Genomic DNA, 23,671 nt, shown 5'->3' with positions numbered 1-23,671 from the left:
TTAAAAATATGTTTTAGGCCAAAACGTTTTTCCAGTCGTCAGGCAGTGAATTCATAACCATTTCTTGTAGGAACTTTTTGTGTGGAGCTTTTAGAGGGGGACGTCTGGTTCCTATCACCACCACTGTGAACAGCTCTGACTCAGTTTATCTAGAACAGAGCGCTTCACACCGAACCGCTCTGAACGCCTCTGTTTACATCTTAACTATTTAATTATGCAGAAAATTGGAAAAATCGGTGGAATTGCCCTTCAGGGACAGGATGAGTTACTGATTAGACTTCTTCCTTGCTGATCTGCTGTTCCTGCACTGCACAAAATGTAGTCTTGACCAGTGAAATTGTCTTAAATGTAGTTGACGTGTCTCATATTTCTCGTTTTGAGATTGTTGTGAGCTTATTTACAGACTTTTTTTTACTGATTTCTGGACATTTTTTTACTTGCTTAAGTAAAATGATCTCACTGCATTGGCAGATTTTACTGCTGGTTTCAAGTAAGTTTCCAAAACAAGCGCAAATATTTGCGTACATAATCTGGGATAAGAGCCGGAGCCTATCCCAGCTGTCATTGGGCGGAAGGCGGGAAAACTAATCTTAAAATAAGGTTACGACAGTCTCGGAAATGAGAAATATCAGATATATCGACTAGATTTAAGGCTGTTTTTGAAGTGTACTGATGAAAAACGTGTATTTATGGCTAAATTTGAACTTTAATATTTTTGCCTGGCCTGTACTGCTCCACTGACGCTGACAGTGAGTTGTGAACCGCAGCTCTTTTCTCCAGGTCCACAGCGCTCGGCCATAAATTACTGTCTCTGATCGAACACAATTACAAACAGCAGAGTCTGATGTTCTTGTAGAGGAGAAAATACGACTCTCTGTTGGAGAGAGAAACTCTGGATGTTCTGCAGTGGGAGTACAGAGTTTCATCTGATTTCAGAGTCTGGATTCAGGCCCAGCAGTTTATTCCTGCATCACGCAAGCACACGTGTGTGTGTGTGTGTGTGTGTGTGTGTGTGTGTGTGTGTGTGTGTGTGTGTGTGTGTGTGTGTGTGTGTGCGTGCTTGCAGGCCTCTTCTGTACAAGTGAAATTATACAAGTGAAATCTAGTCAATGAACCTGTTAAGAATATTGCAAAACATCATTTCACCAGATAAACTGACTCACTGTATATGAACATGTGTAGAAATAGGCTCTCATAATATAATAATATAGAGAAATATTAGATATATTGGCTCAGATTATGATGAATACAGTCGTGAGGGTTCTGTGCAGTAACATGCTCTGTACACTGTAAAGGCAAATACTCTGTTACCCTGTTCTTCAGTGGTCAGGACCCCCATGGACCCTCACAGAGCAGGTACTATTGGGGTGGTGGGTCATTCTCAGCCCTGCAGTGACACTGACGTGGTGGTGTGTTAGTGTGTGTTGTGCTGGTACGAGTGGATGAGACACAGCAGTGCGGCTGGAGTTTTTAAACACTGTGTCCACTCACTGTCCACTCTATTAGACACTCCTACCTTGTCGGTCCACCTTGTAGATGTAAAGTCAGAGACGACAGCTCATCTGCTGCTGCACAGTTTGTGTTGGTCATCCTCTAGTCCTTCATCAGTGGTCACAGGACGCTGCCCACAGGACGCTGCTGGCTGGATATTTGTGGTTGGTGGACTATTCTCAGTCCAGCAGCGAAACTCCAGCATCACTGCTGTGTCTGATCCACTCAGACCAGCACAACACACACTAAAACACCATCACCACATCAGTGTTACCGCAGTGCTGAGAATGACCCACCAACCAAACAGTACCTGCTCTGTGAGGGTCCCTGGGGGTCCTGACCACTGAAGAACAGGGTAACAGAGTATCAGAGAAACAGATGGACTACAGTCTGTAACTGTAGAACTACAGAGTCCAGCTATACAGTAAGTGGAGCTGATAAAGTGGACAGTGAGCGTAGAAACAAGGATGTGCTCATAACGTTCTGCCTGATCGGTGTACAGTATGAACGTTATACTTGTGGTACAGTTAACGCTGCCCAGACGATGGGAGGAGAGTTTCTTGTGGAAAGCTCTGCCTCATAGCATCTCTAAGTTGATTAGATTTGATAATAGAACATAGCTTCCTTAAATCTGAAACACATTCCCTTCCTCAAGCAGAAGGCTTCTCTGATTCTGTGGGCAGGACTGGATACTGGAAATCAAAGCTACTGTCTAAAGCACATGTGGTTTGTCCAGCTGCATGTGATTTATCCGCAGGCCTGATCCGGCCCGTATGCCGCAGTCTGAGCAGCTCTAGCATGTCAAGCGTGCACTTTTTTTCCTCTGTCTTTGTAAACGAGCCTCCGTGAACACAGATTCTGACTGGCGCCTGGTGAATCTCACACAGTCAGGCTTCTGGCGACATAAAGATTGTAGCAAAACAGCTTACAGTGCAAGAAAAGCCCGCTCAACGATCGCATTTCAAAAGGCCAACTGACCCATTCGTAGGAACCACGGCTGGACGTTTTACACAGCGTTGGCAAGAACTCAGGTCGGACTGCAACCACTACTTCAGAGTGAGTGATAAGGTCAATAGCGTTTGGGAAACGGTCAGGTAAACATGAATTATGACCACAAAAAGCGCATGATTAAAACTGTGGGGGTTGAAAAACAGTTTTTGTGGAGGGTTTCTGTTCATCTGGCTCTCGGTGTCCCTCTGAGACGCATATCAGCAGCTTTATCAGTCAGTAGGAGTCAATAGTAAGTCAAGCTGCGGTTTTATTAGCGAATAAAGTCATCGTAACCTCAGTGACACGTCCATGATTCAGTTTCAGCTTGTTTGGAGTCCAGTTTGGACCGCACCGCTAATGGTTTTGCATCATCGCACAAACTTTTAACTTTCTCGAACTTCTCACGCCGTATTTTAGCTCTTATCTGTCTGCTGAGGTGCCGTCCGCATATCTGAGCTACGTTGTGAAATCTGCTCAGTGATGTATCGCCGTGAAAAAGATAGCCGAACGTGGAGAGGATTGTGTGTCAGTATCCTTTTAATCAGTGAAATCACTCAGGCTGACTGCGCTCTGGGCCTGGGCTGGCCGAGTGAGCCGTGTCCGTGTGGGAGAGGACCGATTTAAGAGGTGTTTGTTGTACAAACAGAAACTATTAGGTCGTCTTTGAAGGCCTAGAAGGTCCTGAATTTAAGATTATTGGTATACTAATGTTTAACGGGAGGTTAAAAAGTCTACAGATATCTGCAGCCGTACTGTTCATGTTCCATAGGCACAATGTGTCTGAGTGGTCAGTGCCAGCTGTGGCTTCTAACTCGAGATCTCAAGAAAGATCAGGGTTTTTTTATGCATTACAAATCAGTAAGTGGTCTTTGAGTACTCATTATGCTCTATTGCCCACAATAGCAAATCCAGACACCCATAATTGCCTTAAATGCTGCTCCAGCCTACACATTGCAGCATACAAACCTCTAGAATCACCGTTATTTAGTCTGTGGAAGGTTTTCTGGTTCATACACAAGCTGAACAATCTTGGTTTGATGGTTTGATAATAGTTGTTGTCAGTTAGGCCTCAAGCATAAAGCACTGCTGTTATAAACACTGTGAAAGCTTTTGTCTGGTGTTTACTGTGTTGTGTCTGCCCCTTTGTAGGCCCCCCAGGACCCAGAGGCCCTGCCGGACCCCCAGGACCTATTGGACAAAGTGTGAGTGTGTGTGTGTGTGTGTGTGTGTGTGTGTGTGTGTGTGTGTGGATTTTTGCACATTTTAAGGACAGAAAGTCCCTGACGTTCAAGTTCATTGATCACATTGTGATAAAACCAGAGAAAGCAGGGGAAAAACAGGGCGCACAATACAGAAAAGTGTTCTTTACAGAAGCTCTGAAAGAATAAAACCATTTTCATGGCTCCTGAGGTTAAGATTAGGATTAAACTAAGAGGCGAAGAAACTTCTTATTACATAGAGTATTATTGCGTATATGTATGTTTATTACATATCACTGTTGTCAGATTAAAACCTCGTATCTCTGGAATGGTAACTTTAGAGGAGAAGAACAAAAAACATGCTTTACTTATAATGTAAGTCAATGAAACCAGACGTCTTTGCGAGTCATTTTGGGTCGTTTCACCATGAAATGAGCACAAAGTTGAAAAGATGACAGGTATTTTCAAATCGACAAAAATGGAGATACAAGGTTTTGGACAGATAGGATGTGTGTGTATATATATATATATATATATGTGTGTGTGTGTGTGTGTGTGTGTGTGTGTGTGTGTAGCTACTGCTGGAACATGTACTTTCCTTTTAATGTAAGTCAATGGAACCAGAATCTTTTGGTCCATTCAACATGAAATTTACATGCAATGTGAAGGGCAGCATGTTTTTCAAGTTCTATCTAAAAAAACGACAGAAAAGAAGATACAAGGTTTTGATCCAACAGCAGCGATATATATATATATATATATATATATATATATATAAGACACATTATTACATGCAGGCCCTTTTATATACATACTGCATTTTGGGCATATATGTGACCCCATGTCCCGAACAGGGATGAAAACAAACACATCGCTGCTGTCAGAACAAAACCTCACATCTCCATAGTCATTTTTCAGTTTTTGACATAGTTTGAAAATGCCTGTTGGCCTTTACACTGTGTCTAATTCTCATGATGGATGGACCAAAAGAAACGGCCCAAAATGACTTGGAAAAAGTTCTGGTTCCATTGACTTACATTAAAAGGAAAGTATGTTTTTTGCTTCTCCTGTAAAGTTACCATTTTGGAGATATGAGGTGTTGTTCCGACAGCAGCGATATTCATGTATGAATGCATTAATGTTGTGCATGTTTTAATGTATTTCTGTGCTTTTATGTCCTCAGGGGAAGCCCGGGACCCCTGGTTTGCAGGGCCCTGTGGGGCCAAAGGGCGAGCGAGGAGAGAGAGTGAGTATAACACCCTAAAATAGGAAAGAACCCAAAACACAAACCTGAGTGTGTACTATCCACTCGTCCTCACCTACACCATCACGCATGTCCTTCTTTTCTCCTCACTCTGACCCCGTAGGGCCCTCTGGGATATCCAGGAGAGAGAGGATTCAAAGGGGAGCCGGTAAGATGGACACCTCTTCGTTAGACGTAACTCCTTTGGAAGGAGGTGTTTGGTTAACAGAGTTTTATTTGGCTTTTCCTGCCCTAATGCATCCACTCCAACCCAGGAGGGGCTTTTAATGAGCTGATTAGTGGGATCAGGTACGGTAGTGCAGGGAAATCACCTAAACTGGCAAAGCAGGACCATCAGTTTGAAATGCACTGCTCTATAATAATAAAATATACCTGACTTGCCTAAAATGTGAACATTTCCCAAATGTAAAAAATAGCATTTTTATCGTGGTCAGTTCCGCCTCTGCAGCGCCCCTGCTGGCTCAACTCTGCTATAGGAGCGGATGACGCCACAGTATGCAAATCAGTCCAACAACGTTACCGCCCCCTGGTGACGCCCTACTCGTGTGCCGAGCCCAGAGATGAGATAACCACGCTCACATGCTGAGCTAAAGGCCCCCAGCACCACCTCACAAGGCAGCTGTTTGTACCACCTGTACATAACTCAGTTAATCTGAGCTTAGTTTGTAATGAGGGTGGGAATCTCTTGGCACCTCACGATTCGATTCGATTACGATTCAGAGGCTGCGATGCGATTATAAAACATTTATTGATTTAGCGTTTATCTTTTTTTTTCTATTTCTCACTTGGTACTTTTAAAATATCCATAATGGATTTACTTCCAAGTTTTATTTATAGAACAAACGGAAGTGATGTGGCGAGTGAACTGGAAGGCTCTCATTCACTGCTCTTGTTTGGAGCACACGAGACGCTGCTGCCACTCATCTATGATAAAATGCGCTGTTACAGTGAAATAAGAGTCCGTGGCGGTGGATGTCCACGCAGCACATGTTCGGTTTTGATCTCGTTGTGGGGGGCAGTCATTGTGTCAGTAAATAGCTTCGAGACTGGACGCTGTATCTCGGCTCCAACATTGCACAAAAGCCCTGGTTTTCTACCACTGAGAACGGACGCAAATCCTTGGCGATAAAAGTCGTGATAGAGGTTGTAACTCGCTCCCGTGTTGGCTGGAAGCTTTGGCGTCGCTTGCTTGATGATCCTCTGGTTGGCAGCAACTACAACCGGTAGGAAAACGGGTGGAAACGTAATATGGTTTCTCATGTTTGTCGTTCCCAAAATATTTTAGGTTAGTGTGACACAACTTGCATATAGCATGACTCCTGTACAAGTCCCTTTTCCCCTGGCTTACAGTTTGCAGGTCACCTAGCAACGCAGTCTCGCCTGGCTAGTGATGTCAACTAACGAAAAGGCACAGATTTAAGGCGAATGGACTTATTCGCATTTATAAGCAGTGCAGTTGGTTTCCTGGAACGTTAAACCTGCACGATAGACTGTCAAACGTCAACACTGCGAAGATGAAGTCGCTTCTCTTTCAAATTCTCCCGTTCCACCTTAAACGGTGCCGTATTTACGTTCAGGCACACACTGAGACATCCTGGGCATTAAATGTTGAGGCTCCCAAGCTGGTCTGTTTGGTGTCGAAAGGACCAAAAGTCTGTTCTAAACATTTGGGTTGTGCCTCCTGATCTAACCTGGCTTTAAGATACTTTTTTTGATCCCACAACCGGGGAAATTCCACCTCCGCATTTAACCCATCCGTGAAGTGAAACACCACATACACACACACTAGGGGGCAGTGAGCACACTTGCCCAGAGCGGTGGGCAGCCCTATCCATGGCACCTGGGGAGCAGTTGGGGGTTAGGTGTCTTGCTCAAGGACACCTCAGTCATGGACTGTCAGCCCTGGGGATCAAACCGGCGACCTTCCGGTCACAGGGCTGGTTCCCTAACCTCCAGCCCACGACTGCCCCCGAATGCAGGGCTGGTCAGATTTCTCGCTCATCCAGTAGTGTTTTTGTTATGTGCCGCCACAGACTGTCCGGTCACTCCCGCACTTCCAGGTTCTGCCTTTTGTGTTCCGTCAACATTCCGTAATAAATTAAATATTTAGAAAATCGATTTTTGACATTTGTGAATCGATTCAGAATCGTCCACGTCCGCATCGCGATGCATGTGAGAATCGATCTTTCACCCCACCCCTAGTCTGTAATGAAGATGTTGGACCGATTGAGTGAGGATTCTTGCGAGTCTCCATAAAGCTGCCGGTGTTGCGGCCGATTCATGTTTCCCTTCGCAACTCTAGCCCCTCTGGAACTACGGAAAGCGAATCGGATCAGGAAGGTTAACGTTAAACAGCCATCGTTACCGACTGCGCCAACCTTGTCTATAGAACCATTTCACTCTTAAATGGTCCTTCGCACAGTGAAACGATGTTGTATATGGTTCTGTATAGCACCAAAAAGTGTTCTTCTGTTACAAGCCCCACATCGTATCTATAGCAGAACCCTTTTCAGTGCATTCTGAGAATGGTTCTGTCTAAAATTACACACAACTTCAATCTGAAGAACCTTTTCACCAGGCCAAAGGGTACATGTCAAACTCATTCTTCTGCTAAAGAACCAAGAAAGTCTTTTTCAACCATGTAAACGTTTCTCTGCAGGGTCAGCCGGGACCGAAGGGTGAGCCTGGAGAGAAAGGCCTTCCGGTAAGCGTGTTTGGGACGGACCCGCTGGTCTCCATGTTCTACACATACCCCTTTCCCCTTTAGAGGAGAGGGCAGGGCGGAGTAACTGACCCCAGAGCAGAGCAGCGCCCTGTTCGAGCCATTTTGATTGTGTTTGAATGTGTACAGTTTGAAATGAAGACGGATTTTGCTGAGTTTATGCAGAAGTAATGTCTCTTCTGTGACTGCCTGTCTCTTTCTGCCTCCTAATCGTTGTGCTAGAGCGATTTGAACGTAAGGGATTTTCGGCCTTTTTCACCGCATCGCTGTTTTTACCCTGTTGTTTATATCAGTCATCCTGCTATTCATGTTCACAACGGTGTGTCTTAACATCAGCCAATCACGCTTGATCCTTCAGTGGAGCCTCCAGCTTCTTCTAGCACCAAATTCAGACAACCTGACAAGTGTTGCCTCAGTGACGGTGAACATTACGAGCTCAGAGATCATTGGTGAATCTGATGGAAGCTCCACTGAGAGGAAGCTGCTGCTGAACTGCTTCTTCACTGTACTTTGTGTTGGTTTTTGAACCCGCACTGATTGATATTGTGTTCCCATGACAGGGGTCTGTCTCACGGATATTCTATTATAATATATTCTATTAGAATTCTATTAGAATAAATGAACCTATATTCTGGATCAAAATTTTATTAGAAATTCATTCTGGATCAAAATTTTATTAGAAATTCATTCTGGATCTAAATTTTATTAGAAATTCATTCTGGATCAAAATTTTATTAGAATTTCATTCTGGATCAAAATTTTATTAGAACTTTATTCTGGATCAAAATTTTATTAGAAATTCATTCTGGATCAAAATTTTATTAGAACTTTATTCTGGATCAAAATTTTATTAGAACTTTATTCTGGATCAAAAGTTTATTAGAAATTCATTCTGGATCAAAATTTTATTAGAACTTTATTCTGGATCAAAATTGTATTAGAAATTCATTCTGGATCAAAATTTTATTAGAAATTCATTCTGGATCAAAATTTTATTAGAACTTTATTCTGGATCAAAATTTTATTAGAAATTCATTCTGGATCTAAATTTGATTAGAAATTCATTCTGGATCAAAATTTTATTAGAACTTTATTCTGGATCAAAATTTTATTAGAAATTCATTCTGGATCAAAATTTTATTAGAAATTCATTCTGGATCTAAATTTTATTAGAACTTTATTCTGGATCTATATATTTTTTAGAACTTTATTTTGGATCTAAATTTTATTATAACTTCATTCTGCATATAAATTTAATTAGAATTTCATTCTAGACATTAATTTTATTAGAACTTCATTCTAGATATTGATTTTATTAGAACTTCATTCTAGATATTAATTTTTAGAACTTCATTCTGGATCTAAATTTTATACAGACTTCATTCTTGGGGGTGGCAGGGGTGAACCATCACAGTGAAATAGGAAATCCAGAGTGTAAAGCCAGCTGGTTAAACACTGACCGCTGCTTTGTGAGACAGACTCTGATGGTCCATCTGTGGTCATGTATTTGCTGTAAAGACCTGTCCAGTAGAAGATGCCCTTTAGGTGCTGATCTGAGACCATGTTTTGCAGTTTTTCATTCAGTGGTCAAGGTTAGAGTCCAGACAGCCAAGCTGGTCTCAGGTCAACATTAAAGGGCAGCTTCTACCCGTTTGATGATTTGTTGTTTGTTTGTTTGTTATTGTTGTTTGTTGTTTATTTCGGTGGTGGGGGTGCTGTCGCTGAGTGTTCACCCTGCGTGCTCTGTCTGACCCTCTGCCAGCAAACTGTCTCCATAGCAACATCTCACAGTCACTTTTTTTTGGCACGCACACAACAAACACCAGATAGAAATATAAAACAATAGAAATACGATTTATAATCTTTCTGTAATCCTTTCTACTGAAGAACTGCTGCTCCAAAGTTTGGAATCATATCCATATTAATAATTGTTATGGGACATTTTAGATGATAAATTCAGTATTTCAAGTGCGAACAATGAGAAGTTATTACATGAAAAATAAAATACTATAATTTTCTATTTAAATATCATTTTTATGTTATCTAAATTAAAATTTGATTACAGTTTTCATAGCATTTGCTAAAACATGACGCTGAAACAAGGCATTCTGGATACTAATTTGATTATACTTTCATTAAAAAATATATTTTATTATTTTGTTCTGGATATAAAAATCTGGATATTAATATCATTGCAACTTAATTCTGGATGATAGCTTTTATTCAAATTTTATTCTGGTTATTAATTTGATCAGAACTTCAATCTGGTTATCGGTTTTATTTAATTTGGGACATTTATTTTATTCAAATATTTATTTTATTATAATTTCATTCTAGGTATTAGTTTTACTGTAAATTAAGAAAATTCTTAATATTTAGTACATCATTCTAAATATTAATTTTATTAGAACTTCTTTTAGATATTAAATTGTTAGTGCTTCAGTTTAGATATACATTTATTAGAGCTTTAGTTTAGATATTAATGTATTAGAGCTTTATTTTAGATATTAATTTATTAGAACTTAATTTTAGATATTCATTCATTATGACTTCATTTTGGATATTAATTGTTTTAGTATATCATTCTAAATATTAATTTTATTAGAACTTAATTTTAGACATTAATTTATTAAAATTTCGTTAGAGCTTTATTCTGGAATATTCTACTGCTTGTTCGGTCACTTTAAAGTCATCTACAGCTCTGTTTGTCATTCTGGACACATTTTCCTCATTTTTATTTACAGCTTCCTAATAATCAGTTAAACCTGCACACCTTTATCTGTTTAACATGACTGAAAACAATGATTCCAGACTTTTTTGCACAGTCGCCCGGAGTGGTTGACTGATGATTCATGAGGCTCTGACGTCTGTATAAAAAAAATGTGTAAAAGTTTGGGCGCCCCTGTTCAAATGTTCAAGCTTTTGTTGGGTGTGAATAAGTAAACACGCCCTCTGCAGAGACTCACTTCGGCACATTTTAATACGCAGTTCCCGCTTATTTGCTGAATTTAACACATTGAGCTAAAAATAAAGCATTAAATGTGGCCTTTGAAAAAGCTATGGTGCATTTTTGAATAATTTTTATAATTTTTTAATATATTTATTTTAAAATATTCCACATTGAAGTGTTTTCTCTGTAGAGAAACTCATTTTCACTTAAAAAAAAAAAAAAAGGTCAACACAAACCATGGGGTGTGCAAACTTTTGCACACGGCTATATGTGTTTATGCTGTGTGCGTCCCAGAAGCCTCTGTGCTGTAGTGATTGTGGGTACAGTGGTGCTGCGTTTTGGGTGGTGGGGGTGGGGGGCGGGGCTGTTTCGTGTGGAGAAACGTGAGTGGATACAGCTATTCTCCAGTGTCCCACAATGCATTGCTGCATGGCACCATCCCATTGCGCTGCATGTGACCTTCATGTCTGCTCTCACATCTAACCCACTCCTCTCCGGTTTAACGGCCACGCGACGACACTCGAACCGCCCGCTGTCACACCTACAGCTTGCAGTCAGGGAGTCACTGTACTGCAGTGAAACTGGGACTCAAGAAGCCGCCAGTGCTCAGTGACCTGCCGGCTGGACGGACATTCACTGGATAAAGCTGCTTAAAACTAGGAGCACATGTCTAGAGAAAAGTAAATAAGTACTAGTAGTTATTATTGCTGTTGCTGTAATAATGGTATTAGTAATAACTAAATATAGTCCTCTATACACTTCAGTTATTCTATTATAACATCATTTCTCATTTCTCATAATAACTATAATGAAGTAGACATGAACTGAGGCCTCAATTACATTGAAAAACTGGAACGTTGCAGTCATCAGATTTAAAATATGCGTAAATATACACGAAAAACATCAAAGCTAACCGTTTGAACCATTTTATCTACTGTCCCAGCTTTTTTGGAATTGGGTTTGTACATGAGTGCACCAAACTGGATAAGCAGGTCTTCTCACTGCACACCTCCAGACTACGCCGCAGTCTTTCAGCAGCGTGCTGCATAACATGGAATAAAGCACGTTATTCTGGACTCGTTCCTCGTCCATAATTCGGTGACTGATGGCTTCACATGGCGTCTAAAGACTTTAGGGCACTAAAGGCCACCTTTACCTCATTAATCACCACACGGAGATGATTCACCAGCCTTCTCCGGAGATCGTTTACTTCTCACAAGCGCACTTAAGCACACTCAGACGTCTCTTAGCAGCGCTCAGAGCGAATTCCCTACATATTAATCCACATCTCCAGGTACAGCGCCGCTCCAAGGAGGAGATTCTCCAGATCGAAGCCAGAACGATGTCTTAAAATGACTAAGTGATCCATTCAGTACATGAGGCGTTCTGTTTTATTTGGCTTCGGTGATTTTCCTCCTTTCATTTTTTGTACATAAGCTCTGTACATAACCCTTCACCAAGTTCATGACCAAGTCATCGATAACCTCCTCGACTCTCTTTCCTACTGACATTTGTGTTTAACCTCTGGTTGGTCGCCGTTTTGTAGCATGTGTGTTATGTTCTGTAACATGTTTGTTGACCCCTGTAACGGATGCCCACCAAAGCCATGGAAATATTACAGTCAGCTAATGGCCCATGCACAGCATCACGTAATATTTTAGCATACTTTCATATTTGTCTTATATGAAAATATCACACCTAAAGCCGTATAAGGCATATACGCATACTGGCCGCTTTATTAGAAACCCCTCTCTTGCAAAGTGTCCAGTTAGTGGAAGTACAGGGTAGGTGTTTCTAATAAAGTGGCCAGTTAGTGGAAGTACAGGGTAGGTGTTTCTAATAAAGTGGCCAGTTAGTGGCAGTACAGGGTAGGTGTTTCTAATAAAGTGGCCAGTTAGTAGCAGTACAGGGTAGGTGTTTCTGATAAAGTGGCCAGTTAGTGGAAGTACAGGGTAGACGTATCTAATAAAGTGGCCAGTTAGTGGAAGTACAGGGTAAGAGTTTCTAATAAAGTGGCCAGTTAGTGGAAGTACAGGGCAAGCATTTCTAATAAAGTGGCCAGTTAGTGGAAGTACAGGGTAAGCATTTCTAATAAAGTGGCCAGTTAGTGGAAGTACAGGGTAAGCGTTTCTAATAAAGTGGCCAGTTAGTGGAAGTACAGGGTAAGCATTTCTAATAAAGTGGCCAGTTAGTGGAAGTACAGGGTAAGCGTTTCTAATAAAGTGGCCAGTTAGTGGAAGTACAGCGTAGACGTATCTAATAAAGTGGCCAGTTAGTAGCAGTACAGGGTAGGTGTTTCTAATAAAGTGGCCAATTAGTGGAAGTGCAGGGTAAGCGTTTCTAATAAAGTGGCCAGTGAGCGGATGTACAAGGTAGGTGTTTCCAATAAAGTGGCCAGTGAATGGAGGCATAGAGAAGGTGTTTCTGATAAAGTGGTCAGTCAGTGAAGGCACAAAGTAGGTGTTTCTAATAAAGTGGCCAGTTAGTGAACATAAAAGGCAGGTGTTTCTAATAAAGTGGGTCTACAGATTGTATATACAGTAAACACAAACATATATAGGTCATCTTTGAGGTAGCATCTCTATAGAAATACATTCTCTCTGATTGGACACTGACTCTGTTTAAGATTTCATTGGGGACGAAAAACCAATGAGTGGCTTTGGTGTAAGAATATCCTGTACCGGGGGATGAGTAGCGAGATCAAAGAGGGTGACGGCATGCAAGTAGATGCTTTAACACTGTTTTTAGGGGGTTTTTATTTATTTTTTAGCATATTCTAAGGCTCTACGGCTTTAAAAGAAAACAACATCCCTTTGGTTTGTAGAAAGCTGCTCGTCTTGATCAGATGTTGGGGTTTTTTGAAGAATGTGCTGTTTTATGGCATGAGAGACTAAAAAGACTGAATGGAGATCTCTTCCTCTGAGGTGGCTGCAGCCTGGCCTGTTACCTGCATGCTGGTTTTGCCCTTTAGTCTTACAGCATGGACAAAGAAGAAAAAAACAAAGAAAGATCAGGAGTAAAATCATCTTAAATCTAGTCAATATATCTAATATTAATCTTTGTAGATTATGTATCCTGTTGCTATACATTTTTGCTTGTTTGAAGTAATTTTATCTGCCCATCACATCTTCAGTTGGTGGATAATTTTGCTTGAAACAAGGACAAATCTCTGTCTAGAAATAATTTAAGTGATATTTTTACAACTACTGTTCTGTCCAAAAGTCAGAAAGCGCCCATCATTCCATTCGTTTCCATCAAAACAGCTGTTAAGTACAGGTTATTCATTTCTCAGATGTTTCTGAGGAGACGAGATATAAGCTAAACCACTTGCGTAAGGAAGGAAGACGTCAAAGGAAAATAAGCAAAGTTTCCACAAATAAAGCTACAGAGAAAACGTGACTCCTAACAACCACCTGGAAGACCTGGTGCACCCCAAAACCGCCCCCAGCAGATAAACAGCACTGAAAGTTTTGATCTCTGAGAGAGAGGAGAACATCAAGCTGCTTCAGATCTGAAAACATCCACAGGGGTTTCTGTCCATCCTTCCACTGTGAGAAGACCACTCAGCGCTGTGGGTCTGAAAGCACGTGTAGCTGATCAAGAAGAACCTCACTGAGAAAAGGAGACGGACACATCAAACAAAGAAGCTGGACGATGGACTGACCGCCCCAGAGTCCAGACCTCAGCACCACTGAGTGGGTTTGATTAGTTCAGGAAATCTAACCAGCTTCTAAGACTGAGCTTTGGAGGCGTGTCTGCAGGTTCTCTGAGGAGCTGAAAGTGAGTCTCCAGAGAACAACGGAAGCTGGAATGAAGGCAAGAAACTGAAGTGCGTAAACGAGTAAAATAAGTTCTACTGCTGCCTTACGGACAGTTACTAACCTCAGAAACACAAGCACTCATATCACTGGAGCACCACAGAAAGGTGTGTCATTATATCTTGGTCATAGTTGCCAAAATTTGAATTCGAGGATGAGTCCAGACCTGTTGGAGAACCAAGTGCACAACAATGCAGGAGTCCAAGCTAACCGGTAAAATAAAATGGACCGGTAAAAATTACTATAACCAAGCCACTAGATTAGTCATGTTAGCTGGAGACGTTGAAACAGCTCACTAACAATAAACTAATTGGCAAAAAGCTAAAGACGCACATGTGCCAGCAGGGGGCGCACCGGGTCGTCAGGGTCTGTAAAGCCACTGTAGACGTTTTACACAAACACCGACTCCAGTGAAGGAACATCTGCTCCCTGCTGAGCTCTCGCTCTCAGATACCGACAGCTTTAGAGGAGAAAACGGAAACTGTTCCTCTGAAAGCGGCTGAAGCAGCGACTTTAAAGCTCGAACCGGACGGTAACGCTGGTCAGCAGTGCTGACTCGCTGACTCAGAGCGTCTTTTACTCTGGATAACAAAGTTTATTCATTTATTAACTGCACAAACTCTGATCCCAGAACTTCCAGCAGAAAAAAATGCGGAAATATGGAAAGGGACCGTAAAGGCAAACAGTGAAAAGACACTAAGTCGTTTTTTAAATTGTTATTTTTACTTCATATTTCGCTGTTAAGGTTTCTGTATAATAAAATCTGTTTTTTGTTTTCCTCCTGATTCTTGAAGATAAATAGCTTGTGCTTGATGGCTGTTTTGACTGGGAATCATATAACGGAAAGGTGGTCTCTGACTTTCGCACAGCGCTGTGTCTCATACTGAGAAATATTAGAGACGTTGACGAGATCTCAGACGATTTCACTCGCCAGGATACCTTTTTTTTTTTGCAGTGTAGTGAAACTTATCTGTGGTGAATGCTTCGGACTGGATGTTTTAACCCTTTAACTGCTACCACGGATCGAGTTAACCTTGTGAACGAATGACTTTGCATCTTGGCAAGCGCTTTGTTTGGCTCCGCCCCATAACTTGACGGCTGTATCTGTCTCCGCAGGGGGACGGCATACACCAAATCCGCGAGGCCCTGAAGATCTTAGCCGAGAGGGTTTTAATCCTCGAGACTATGATCGGTATCCATGGTGAGTAGGAAGCCAGAGGCAGGGTCAGCTCTAAGGGTCAACAGTTGAAGTCAGGGGGTCAGATTAGGCCCGTTCTTCTCCTTTGTGAGGGGCTAACAGGGGACGAGCGCTCAGGGACGGACCCCCATCCCCTCGAAAAAACCTGACGCCGGACCCCTCTGTGCTTGTCACTGCTCTTGATCTTTGGTAGGACGTTAGTTTGAAGATGTTCCGAGACTTGCAGGCTGACCTGGAGCTGCTGGCTCGCAGGGTGCAGCTGCTGGAGGCAATCATCTGGCCAGGTAACGCTGCAATCTGCTGCCCTCTTCTGCCCTCTGCTGGACAACAAGTGAACTAGCATGCAGGAGAGGTGGTGGTCTGTCCCAAATGGAGCCCTGCGGCCCTCCGTGATGATGATCTCTGCACATTTGGGACAGACTTCTTCATTTTATTGATCTACAGTGGCTCAATTGCTGGTACAAGTATAGCGCAGCTCAACGACATGGTAAATGAAAGGGGAAGTGCACCAAATTTTCAAAATCTCTGCTTGGTTTAGTTCTGAGTGGTTTGATGTGAAGAGGTTCATTGCAGAGAAACTTACAGACTCAGACGTCTTTACAGTGGTGGTGATGGGAACCAGGCGTCGCCATGACTACAACACAGATATAGACTTTTTATTTATTATCCAGAACCACCAGAGAACCTGCACACCTTCTGGGTTTTCAATCAATCAATCAATCAATCAACCTTTATTTTGACTCGGAAGTACATTGAGGGCAACCCTCGTTTTCAATGTAGCCGAGCATTTACAAAAACAGGGATTGACATGATAAAGAAAATAATAACTACATTTAATCATTTTAAGAATTTTACATTTTACATTAAAAGAAAATTAAAAATAACAGTGAATAAAAGATAAAAGTAGATACAAATATAACTTGAGATTTAAATGATAAGAAATCAAAAGTAGATAAGAAATTAGTAAGGTAATAATACAATATCACAAATTTAAAAAAGTAATGATAAAAAACTATTAAAAATAAAATGAGAGGAAATAAATAAATAAATAAATAAATAAAAAGAGATAAATTAAAAGAGTTTTGTCGATGATGGTAAAATAGTGCCAAATGTGATAAAATATGTTCTCCGCCGAGTGTTGTGCCTCATAACACCCTGCATGTATCCCTCCACCACGAATGGACTCAGACATGAGGCAGTGTGTTCACAGTCATTTCACGTAGTAACTTTAACTGTAATAACTGAGTTTCTCTATACTTAAAAGATGGTTCTCCAAGGGTTCTTTAATAAAGACAGTGGTTCTACATACACTCTTAGCAAAAAAATAGTCCTATATAGTACCAAAAATGGGTTCTTTGGCTTATAACAAAAGTGGAACCCTTTAACTGTAATAGCTAAGTTTCTCTATACTTACAAAGAAGGTTCTCTAATAAGAAGGTTCTTTAATAAAGACAGTGGTTCTACATACACTCTTAGTGAAACGGGTACAATATTGTAACAAGAACGGGTTCTTTTGCAGATAACTATGGTTCTCTATATTTAAAAAGATGGTTCTTTAAAGGTTCTTTGGCTTATAACAATAGTGGAACCCTTTAACTGTAATAGCTATGTTTCTCTATATTTAAAAATACAGTTCTTCAAAGGTTCTTTAGTAACGACAGTGGTTCTATTTACACCCTTAGCAAAAAGGTTCTATGTAGTACCAAAAAAGGTTCAAAAAGGTTCTATATAGAACCATCTATAGCACATTCTCCATCACTCTGACAAATGCTTTCAACATGCAAAGAACCCTTAAATCATGCAAAGGGTTCTTTGAGCGTTTAGAACCATTTTCTTTACTAAAGCGCAGAACCATGAGCTCTCCAAGAGCCATTCGCGTGCTTAATGGGTTCTTTGCATGGTGAAATGGTTCTTCGGATTGACGGGGAATGTGCTGTATATGGTTCTATATAGCACCAAAAATGATCTTGCTTATGATGTCGAGCTTGGAACCATAGAAGAACCATTCCACCATGCAACGAACCCTTTAAACAAGCAAGTGGTTCTCTAGGCGTTCATGGTTCTATATAGAACCACTGTCTTTACTAAAGAACCCTTGAAGAACCATCTTTTTTAAGAGCATTTCACACCAAACAACCCGGATTGACTTCTGTTTAATGTTTAATTATGCAGGAATTTTGAAAAAATTGGTGGAATGTCCCTTTCAGGGGGTCGTAAGATTATTGGCATGAGCAGGACTTTCCAGTGTGGCCTTCCTATTCCAGCACACTGCATAGTGTTCAGTTAGAGCTGCTCGGACCTGCTTGTAGCTCCGCCTCTCTCTCTTCTCCTCCCACAGAGCCCGACCTGGGATCTGGAGACGGCCCGTTTGGCACCGCACCGACAGAGTTTTACCGGAACAAGCGGGCCGGAGCCCTGCCGCTCCAGGTCAAGCCTCCATCCCTCCCTGCTGACGCTGACGTCCGGGGGAAGTAGCTCCTGAAGTACTAAACAAAGGGGTGAAACCCTCGTTCCAGCTTGGACTGGCAACGCCGCTCACGAGTCCCTTTAACACGCGCCCTATAGCTCCGCTCATATCACCTGTAACGCTTGCTCTGGAACCTACCGCTGAATCAAGAACGAGGGAGAAACCTCAGGGAAGATCAACCGGTGCTGCAGATGTTTACCACCTCTACTGGGAATCAGTTCAACAAGCCCTGCACGTAAACAGACACTAACACTGTCCTGTGTTAAAAGCGGCCTCCCATTCGCTTTACTAACCATAACCAAAAGAATATAATCATCGGGAAAACTGTTGAACTGACGTTGAACGGGAAAAAAAAACGGAAACATATATATTTACATCATGAAATCTGCAGGAATTCTACTGGTGCTTGAATAACTGTAAAATAACGGGACAATAACGGGACAAAAACGAGCTGGTACACACGATAAAGGCGGTTAAATAAGACGAACGTGATAACACTTTACTGTAGGGTGCTGTTCATAAGGCTACATAAAGTTGCCATAACAACCGACATAACCCTACATAACTGTTCATTACAGTGGGCGTCATCCCACTCATTTAGCTTTACTTTATCTTGATCAAAATTCAACTTTTACAGCGATTTTTACTTTTACGCATGTTGGAATAAGCATTAATAAACAGCTATGTAGGGTCAGGTCAGTTATCATGACAAGCTTGCGTAGGTGTCACAGAGCCTTATGAACAGCACCCGACAGTAAAGTGTTACCGCGGGCATTGTTGACCGTTGAAGTCGCTGCATATCCCAGCAGGTAGAAGCATTGTAGGTATATTCAACCAAGCATTTGAACGACAACACTGCAGTCTTAGTTATTCTCCCTAGCATTAAATGCACTATGTCCCCGTGAGAGGCAGGAAATCGCACGTTCTCTCTTCATATCCATTCATGAAACCTCTAGAGGCGTAGTTGATTCTGAATGAAGCAATAGCTGTGCAGAAAAAGTCGTTTCCATCTAGATTGGGCAGATTTTACATCTTGTGTAACCTGTACTGTATGTATCTATTTATAATGCGTTATTTAGTTTAGAGTTTAGACGTTGGACTGGATTAAACCGCTTATCTGTAGTAGTACAGTGTTTCTGTTCTTAATGTGGGGAACCAAGGACAACTCGAAGTCACATCCTCAATGGGAAAAATGTGCAATTACCTGTGGATTAACTGGGCGGAGTGGTAAAGAAAAGCATATGCAAGGGTAAAACGATCAACCGTATACAGTTTCTGAAAGTAGAAGTGATAGTAAAAGTGATAGTGAGTGTTTAAAGGAAAGCAGAAGGTTGAAACCTGCCAAATGCCCTTCAGTCCAAATGAAGTCCTTATTTAAATGAAGTTTATGGGAGACGATAAGTAGCAGAACCCTGTGATCCTCCTCTTAACAGAGCTCTGAGGTCATTTCGTCATTTTGTAGCTTGCCGTTAAGCGTCTGGGATGAGCCGCCTACACCGCGGTTGCCAAATAAGTGAAAGCAGTGCACAGTTTTCAAGCCGGCGGTCAATAAAAGGGTCGCTTCTACATAGGAGTCTCCATAGGAGTCGCTGGTGTTACTGACACGCCACCACGTCAGTGTCACTGCAGTGCTGAGAATGACCCACCACCCAAACAGTACCTGCTCTGGGAGGGTCCATGGGGATCCTGACCACTGAAGGGTGGTCATAATGTTATGCCTGAGTGGTTTGCTGTTTAAGTTAGCATGCAGACAGCTCTGCTCACCACAGAGCACGTTCGGTTCTGGATAACAGAAGCCACGCTGACTCAAATCTGAAGAAGTCGAATGGTTGGTGTTGGAGTGAGAGAAGTCTGGATTTAAACCTGTTGTGTGGTGTTTGGATCTGTATCCTCCTCTCTGGCTGGCTCCTCTCTCCTCTCCGGCTGAGCTGGTGGGCTGCAGATCCAAACACCACAGTACGGGTGTGATTTTGACCAGTGTGACTAGTGTAGGCTATACAAACTCACGTCTGTGAGAGCAAAGTCGAATGACTGGTGTTGGAGTGACAGAAAGTCGGAATCAAACCTGTTTTGTAGTGTTTTGAGTTGCTTGGCAAAGCTGTGTGCCACACACGACAGTACAGGCTAGATTCCAGCCAGCTGCTCAAACAATGCACGTCCAGAGACTCGCAAAGTCGAGTGAGCGTCAGAATCGAACATGTTCTGTGGTGTATTGGCCTTTTGGTCTTTGCTAAGCCACTTTGGTGAGTAGTAAGCTTCACGATTCCACACCGGCATGGAACCCATTCCATGAACCATTTGGCTCCACAGTGGAGAAAAGCCCAATGTTGACTGTGATGTGAAGCTCACATTATTACAGTCTCATTTAAAGGTAGACAAGCTGTAGTTCATTACTGACAGTGTGAGCAATTGGCATCTTGTCAAGTGAAATGATCTTAAATCTAGTCGATGTATCTAGTGTTTCCCATTTTGAGATGGTTGTGCACTTGTTATGAGACGATCCAGCTCATTTCTAGACGCTTCGCTTGTTTTAGGTCATTTTATTAAGGAAAATGATCTCACTGTATTGGCAGGTAATTTAGTTGGTTGACTAAATCACTTTACACAGGTAACAAATGCCTGGTAATAAGGTAAATAATCTTAAGCATCTCAGCGTGTAAAATAGTAGATTTATTGACCACATTTAAGATAATTGTACTTGACAAGATGCCATTTAGGTCGTGCAGCTATGTTCATACGCTGAATTTGGAGTTGAGGACACCTTCCCGACTTTCCAAGTAGGAATTCCTAGTTGAGGGTGCGTTTTGTTTTATATTTTTTTTCCAAATTAGAAGCCGCAAATTGCGAGTTAAGAGGTTTTTTCCACACTCAGCATAAACCAGTTTTTTCTCTATGGGAAATGAATGGCATTTTCCAAAAAATGCCCCTCATCCCACAGTGTGATAAACAAAAGTGATCCGAAATTGATCCGTTTGGTACTTATTCCTCGAACATCACTGTGTAATTGGAATTTTGAGGTTGATAAGGATTTTGTAATATAGATTTTGCTCTGTGCAGTCTAATGCTGTGCTCTAGTGCCCGGCGGGAGGTTTGGGTGTTTCTTCATAGAAACGCCCACCACACGGAAAAAGAAAGCATGGGGATCAGGGAATGTATTACAGAAAATTCTTATCTTTTTCTCTTTACTTAAGATCCGACAGGTCCAGATAAGATTTCTCACAAATTCGTATAACAGAAGCAAAACTGATCTGAATTTAAGAGCCTTGTCTTATCTTACAGCATCTTTTCTGATCTCAAGTTAGGAAATCTCAACTTACTCATTTGAAGTCGACAATCAACTGCTGTTACTGAGGTAAACAAGGTCAATTAAAACTAATGTGCTATAAGCAGAGTTAATAATATTGTGTCAGCGCTTCGTGCTGTTAATCAGATTTGCCGCTCTCAGTTTCAGTCTCCATTTCCCAAACGCTTTAGTCGAGTGCGCTAACGTTACTCCTCCTAATAAACAGACACACGTTCAGCTCCACCTCCTCATTATTCACCACCATTACTGTAATGTTTCATCAGCAACATTAACGCAGGAAAGTAATCAGAGGGGTGGTGGAGTCGAGTCGGCAGCATCTGGGGCTTTTAGACGCTGTTAGACAATAAAAATCACAAGTCAAAGCCCCGTTTTCAGTGTAGGTGAGTGTAGCGTCATTATGCTGGTTACAGTGAACTGAGCTGCTTCTCACTGCATAAAACAATAGAAACAGACGGTTAAAACAGAAGTTAAGAAGCTCTGAGGTTTATCGTAAAGTAAAGAAAATATTTAAGATATTTTGGCAACTTAGGATGTTTCTGTAAAACTGTTTTCTTAACTGGAAATGAGAGAAGGTTACAGACTTAAGGACTGTTGTTCTGTAATGACTTCTGTACTAAATTTGCTGTGTTAAAAGCGATTAACTATTAGATCTAATAGAAGCCTGTCCGTTTTGTATTTTTTCACGTTAGTGGTTTTTACTTGTGTAACAGATTAAAGGTCACATTATACATCACATCTCCTAAACTCGTATATCACCTTTAATCCTAAATTTACCAGCTTAAAATATGACTTCGTCATTCGGGCACAAATTACAAATGGGAAACTTAGTATTTCCCAGTTTCCAATATCGCTCAAACACGGCACAACACTCTCAATGCAAATTGGCCGGCTTTCTGACGGTGGTTACCTAAATGCACAGGAGCGCTAGCTTGACTGTAGCATGTATAGCAATATTAGCATTTCAACTACTTAATGACCTCATAATTCATATAGAACGGAGAAAAGTTATGAGCTTTGAAACAAAATTTATCTGAGCATTGTTTTTTTTTTTTCTCAAAAATGCCGTTCATTTCCACGATAGAGAAAATCCGCCAACTACAAAATGAGCCACGACCTCAGAAGCCTCTGGCAGAAAGGCGCGAGGGCGCCCTCTGCTGTTTACGTTCATAACGTAGGTTAACGAATTGCAGGTGCCGTGTACTGCAGGTATATTTGCTGCCATAACATTTGCTTTGTTTCCAGTCAAAGGTTTTCTTACAAAAAAGTGTTTAAAAAATTGTAGAAACGTAAATTATTGGTAATATTTTATGAATTTATGAATGATTTCACTGTATTGGCTTCAATCAAGCAAAATGATCCGCTGATATAATTAGATAACTTGATAAAACTGCATAAAACAAGTAAAGAAAGTCTAGAAACAGGTTAAACCTGAATCTTATAAAAATCTTACGACCATCTTATTATGAGAAATATTAGACAGACTAGATTTAAGAAAATTTCACTCGACAGGAAACCATTTTTTCAGTGCAAACACAAATAATCTACCGTAAAATTAACACGTTTTTTGAGTGTTTTTCCATAAACACTATCACACATCCAGTGCCAGGGGTTTTGTAGTTCAACAGTGTTTTTATCTTCCCTGTTGGCTCAGTGAAATATTCTGATAGTGGTTTATTTTATTTATTTTTTTTTGGCGTAGCTTTGAATTTTTAGCCAAAAAAATGTCCCAATGGTGAAATGAATTGAGATTCAAAAAGTATCGAGCGTAACCAGCAGATGGCGCAGTCCTGCACGCTGCTGCTGGTGAAAAGGACGGGATGATTGTGGGTTGATTAACTTTGGATTCATATTAACTTGGACGTTTTTCACACGACAGTAAAAAAGCACATTCCTTTCCTGACGAACAGACTTCGCTGAAAGTGCACGCAAAAGTACAAACAACTCCGATGTGTGAAACGCACACAAAGCACGCGGCAAAGCGACACAACTTGAATTCTGTTTTTATTTCTCCCAGTTTCTGTTTTTTCTGATTTTGCTGTCGTCCTTTTTGACCGTCTCGTTTTATCCCTATATAAATATCGGTGTTAATTATTTAAAGATGATTATTAGCAGTTGACGTTCTCTGTGTTTTTGTATGCGAAGTCATGTAATGTCACTTGTACTTTCCTCATTTTTGGCTTTTCCAAACATTGCGTTTTTGTCTTGTAGCTGTTCAGAATGGTGTTCAAACTAAATAAAAGCTGTTTTGTGTTTTTTTTTAAAACTCAA

At 41.2% G+C, this 23,671-nt stretch overlaps 1 protein-coding gene across 4 annotated transcripts in view; it reads left to right on the top strand.

Moving 5' to 3' along the window:
* Positions 1-23,671, top strand: part of emid1 (EMI domain containing 1) — a 164,471-nt gene extending 140,800 nt beyond the window's left edge. For 2 of the 4 annotated variants that reach the window (XM_037531663.1, XM_037531660.1), the window contains 7 exons: positions 3,631-3,683; positions 4,864-4,926; positions 5,048-5,092; positions 7,604-7,648; positions 7,889-7,900; positions 15,551-15,635; positions 17,971-23,671. In XM_037531663.1, the coding sequence (XP_037387560.1) occupies positions 3,631-3,683; positions 4,864-4,926; positions 5,048-5,092; positions 7,604-7,648; positions 7,889-7,900; positions 15,551-15,635; positions 17,971-18,107 (440 nt within the window). In that variant the 3' untranslated portion in view covers positions 18,108-23,671. Of the gene's footprint in view, positions 1-3,630; positions 3,684-4,863; positions 4,927-5,047; positions 5,093-7,603; positions 7,649-7,888; positions 7,901-15,550; positions 15,636-15,825; positions 15,917-17,970 lie in introns of all 4 variants that reach the window. The other 2 variants (XM_037531661.1, XM_037531662.1) reach the window with 2 other exon arrangements.

Source organism: Pygocentrus nattereri, chromosome 20 (assembly GCF_015220715.1).
Source record: "Pygocentrus nattereri isolate fPygNat1 chromosome 20, fPygNat1.pri, whole genome shotgun sequence".
NCBI lineage: Eukaryota > Metazoa > Chordata > Actinopteri > Characiformes > Serrasalmidae > Pygocentrus > Pygocentrus nattereri.
This window is presented reverse-complemented; position numbering and strand designations above follow the sequence as displayed.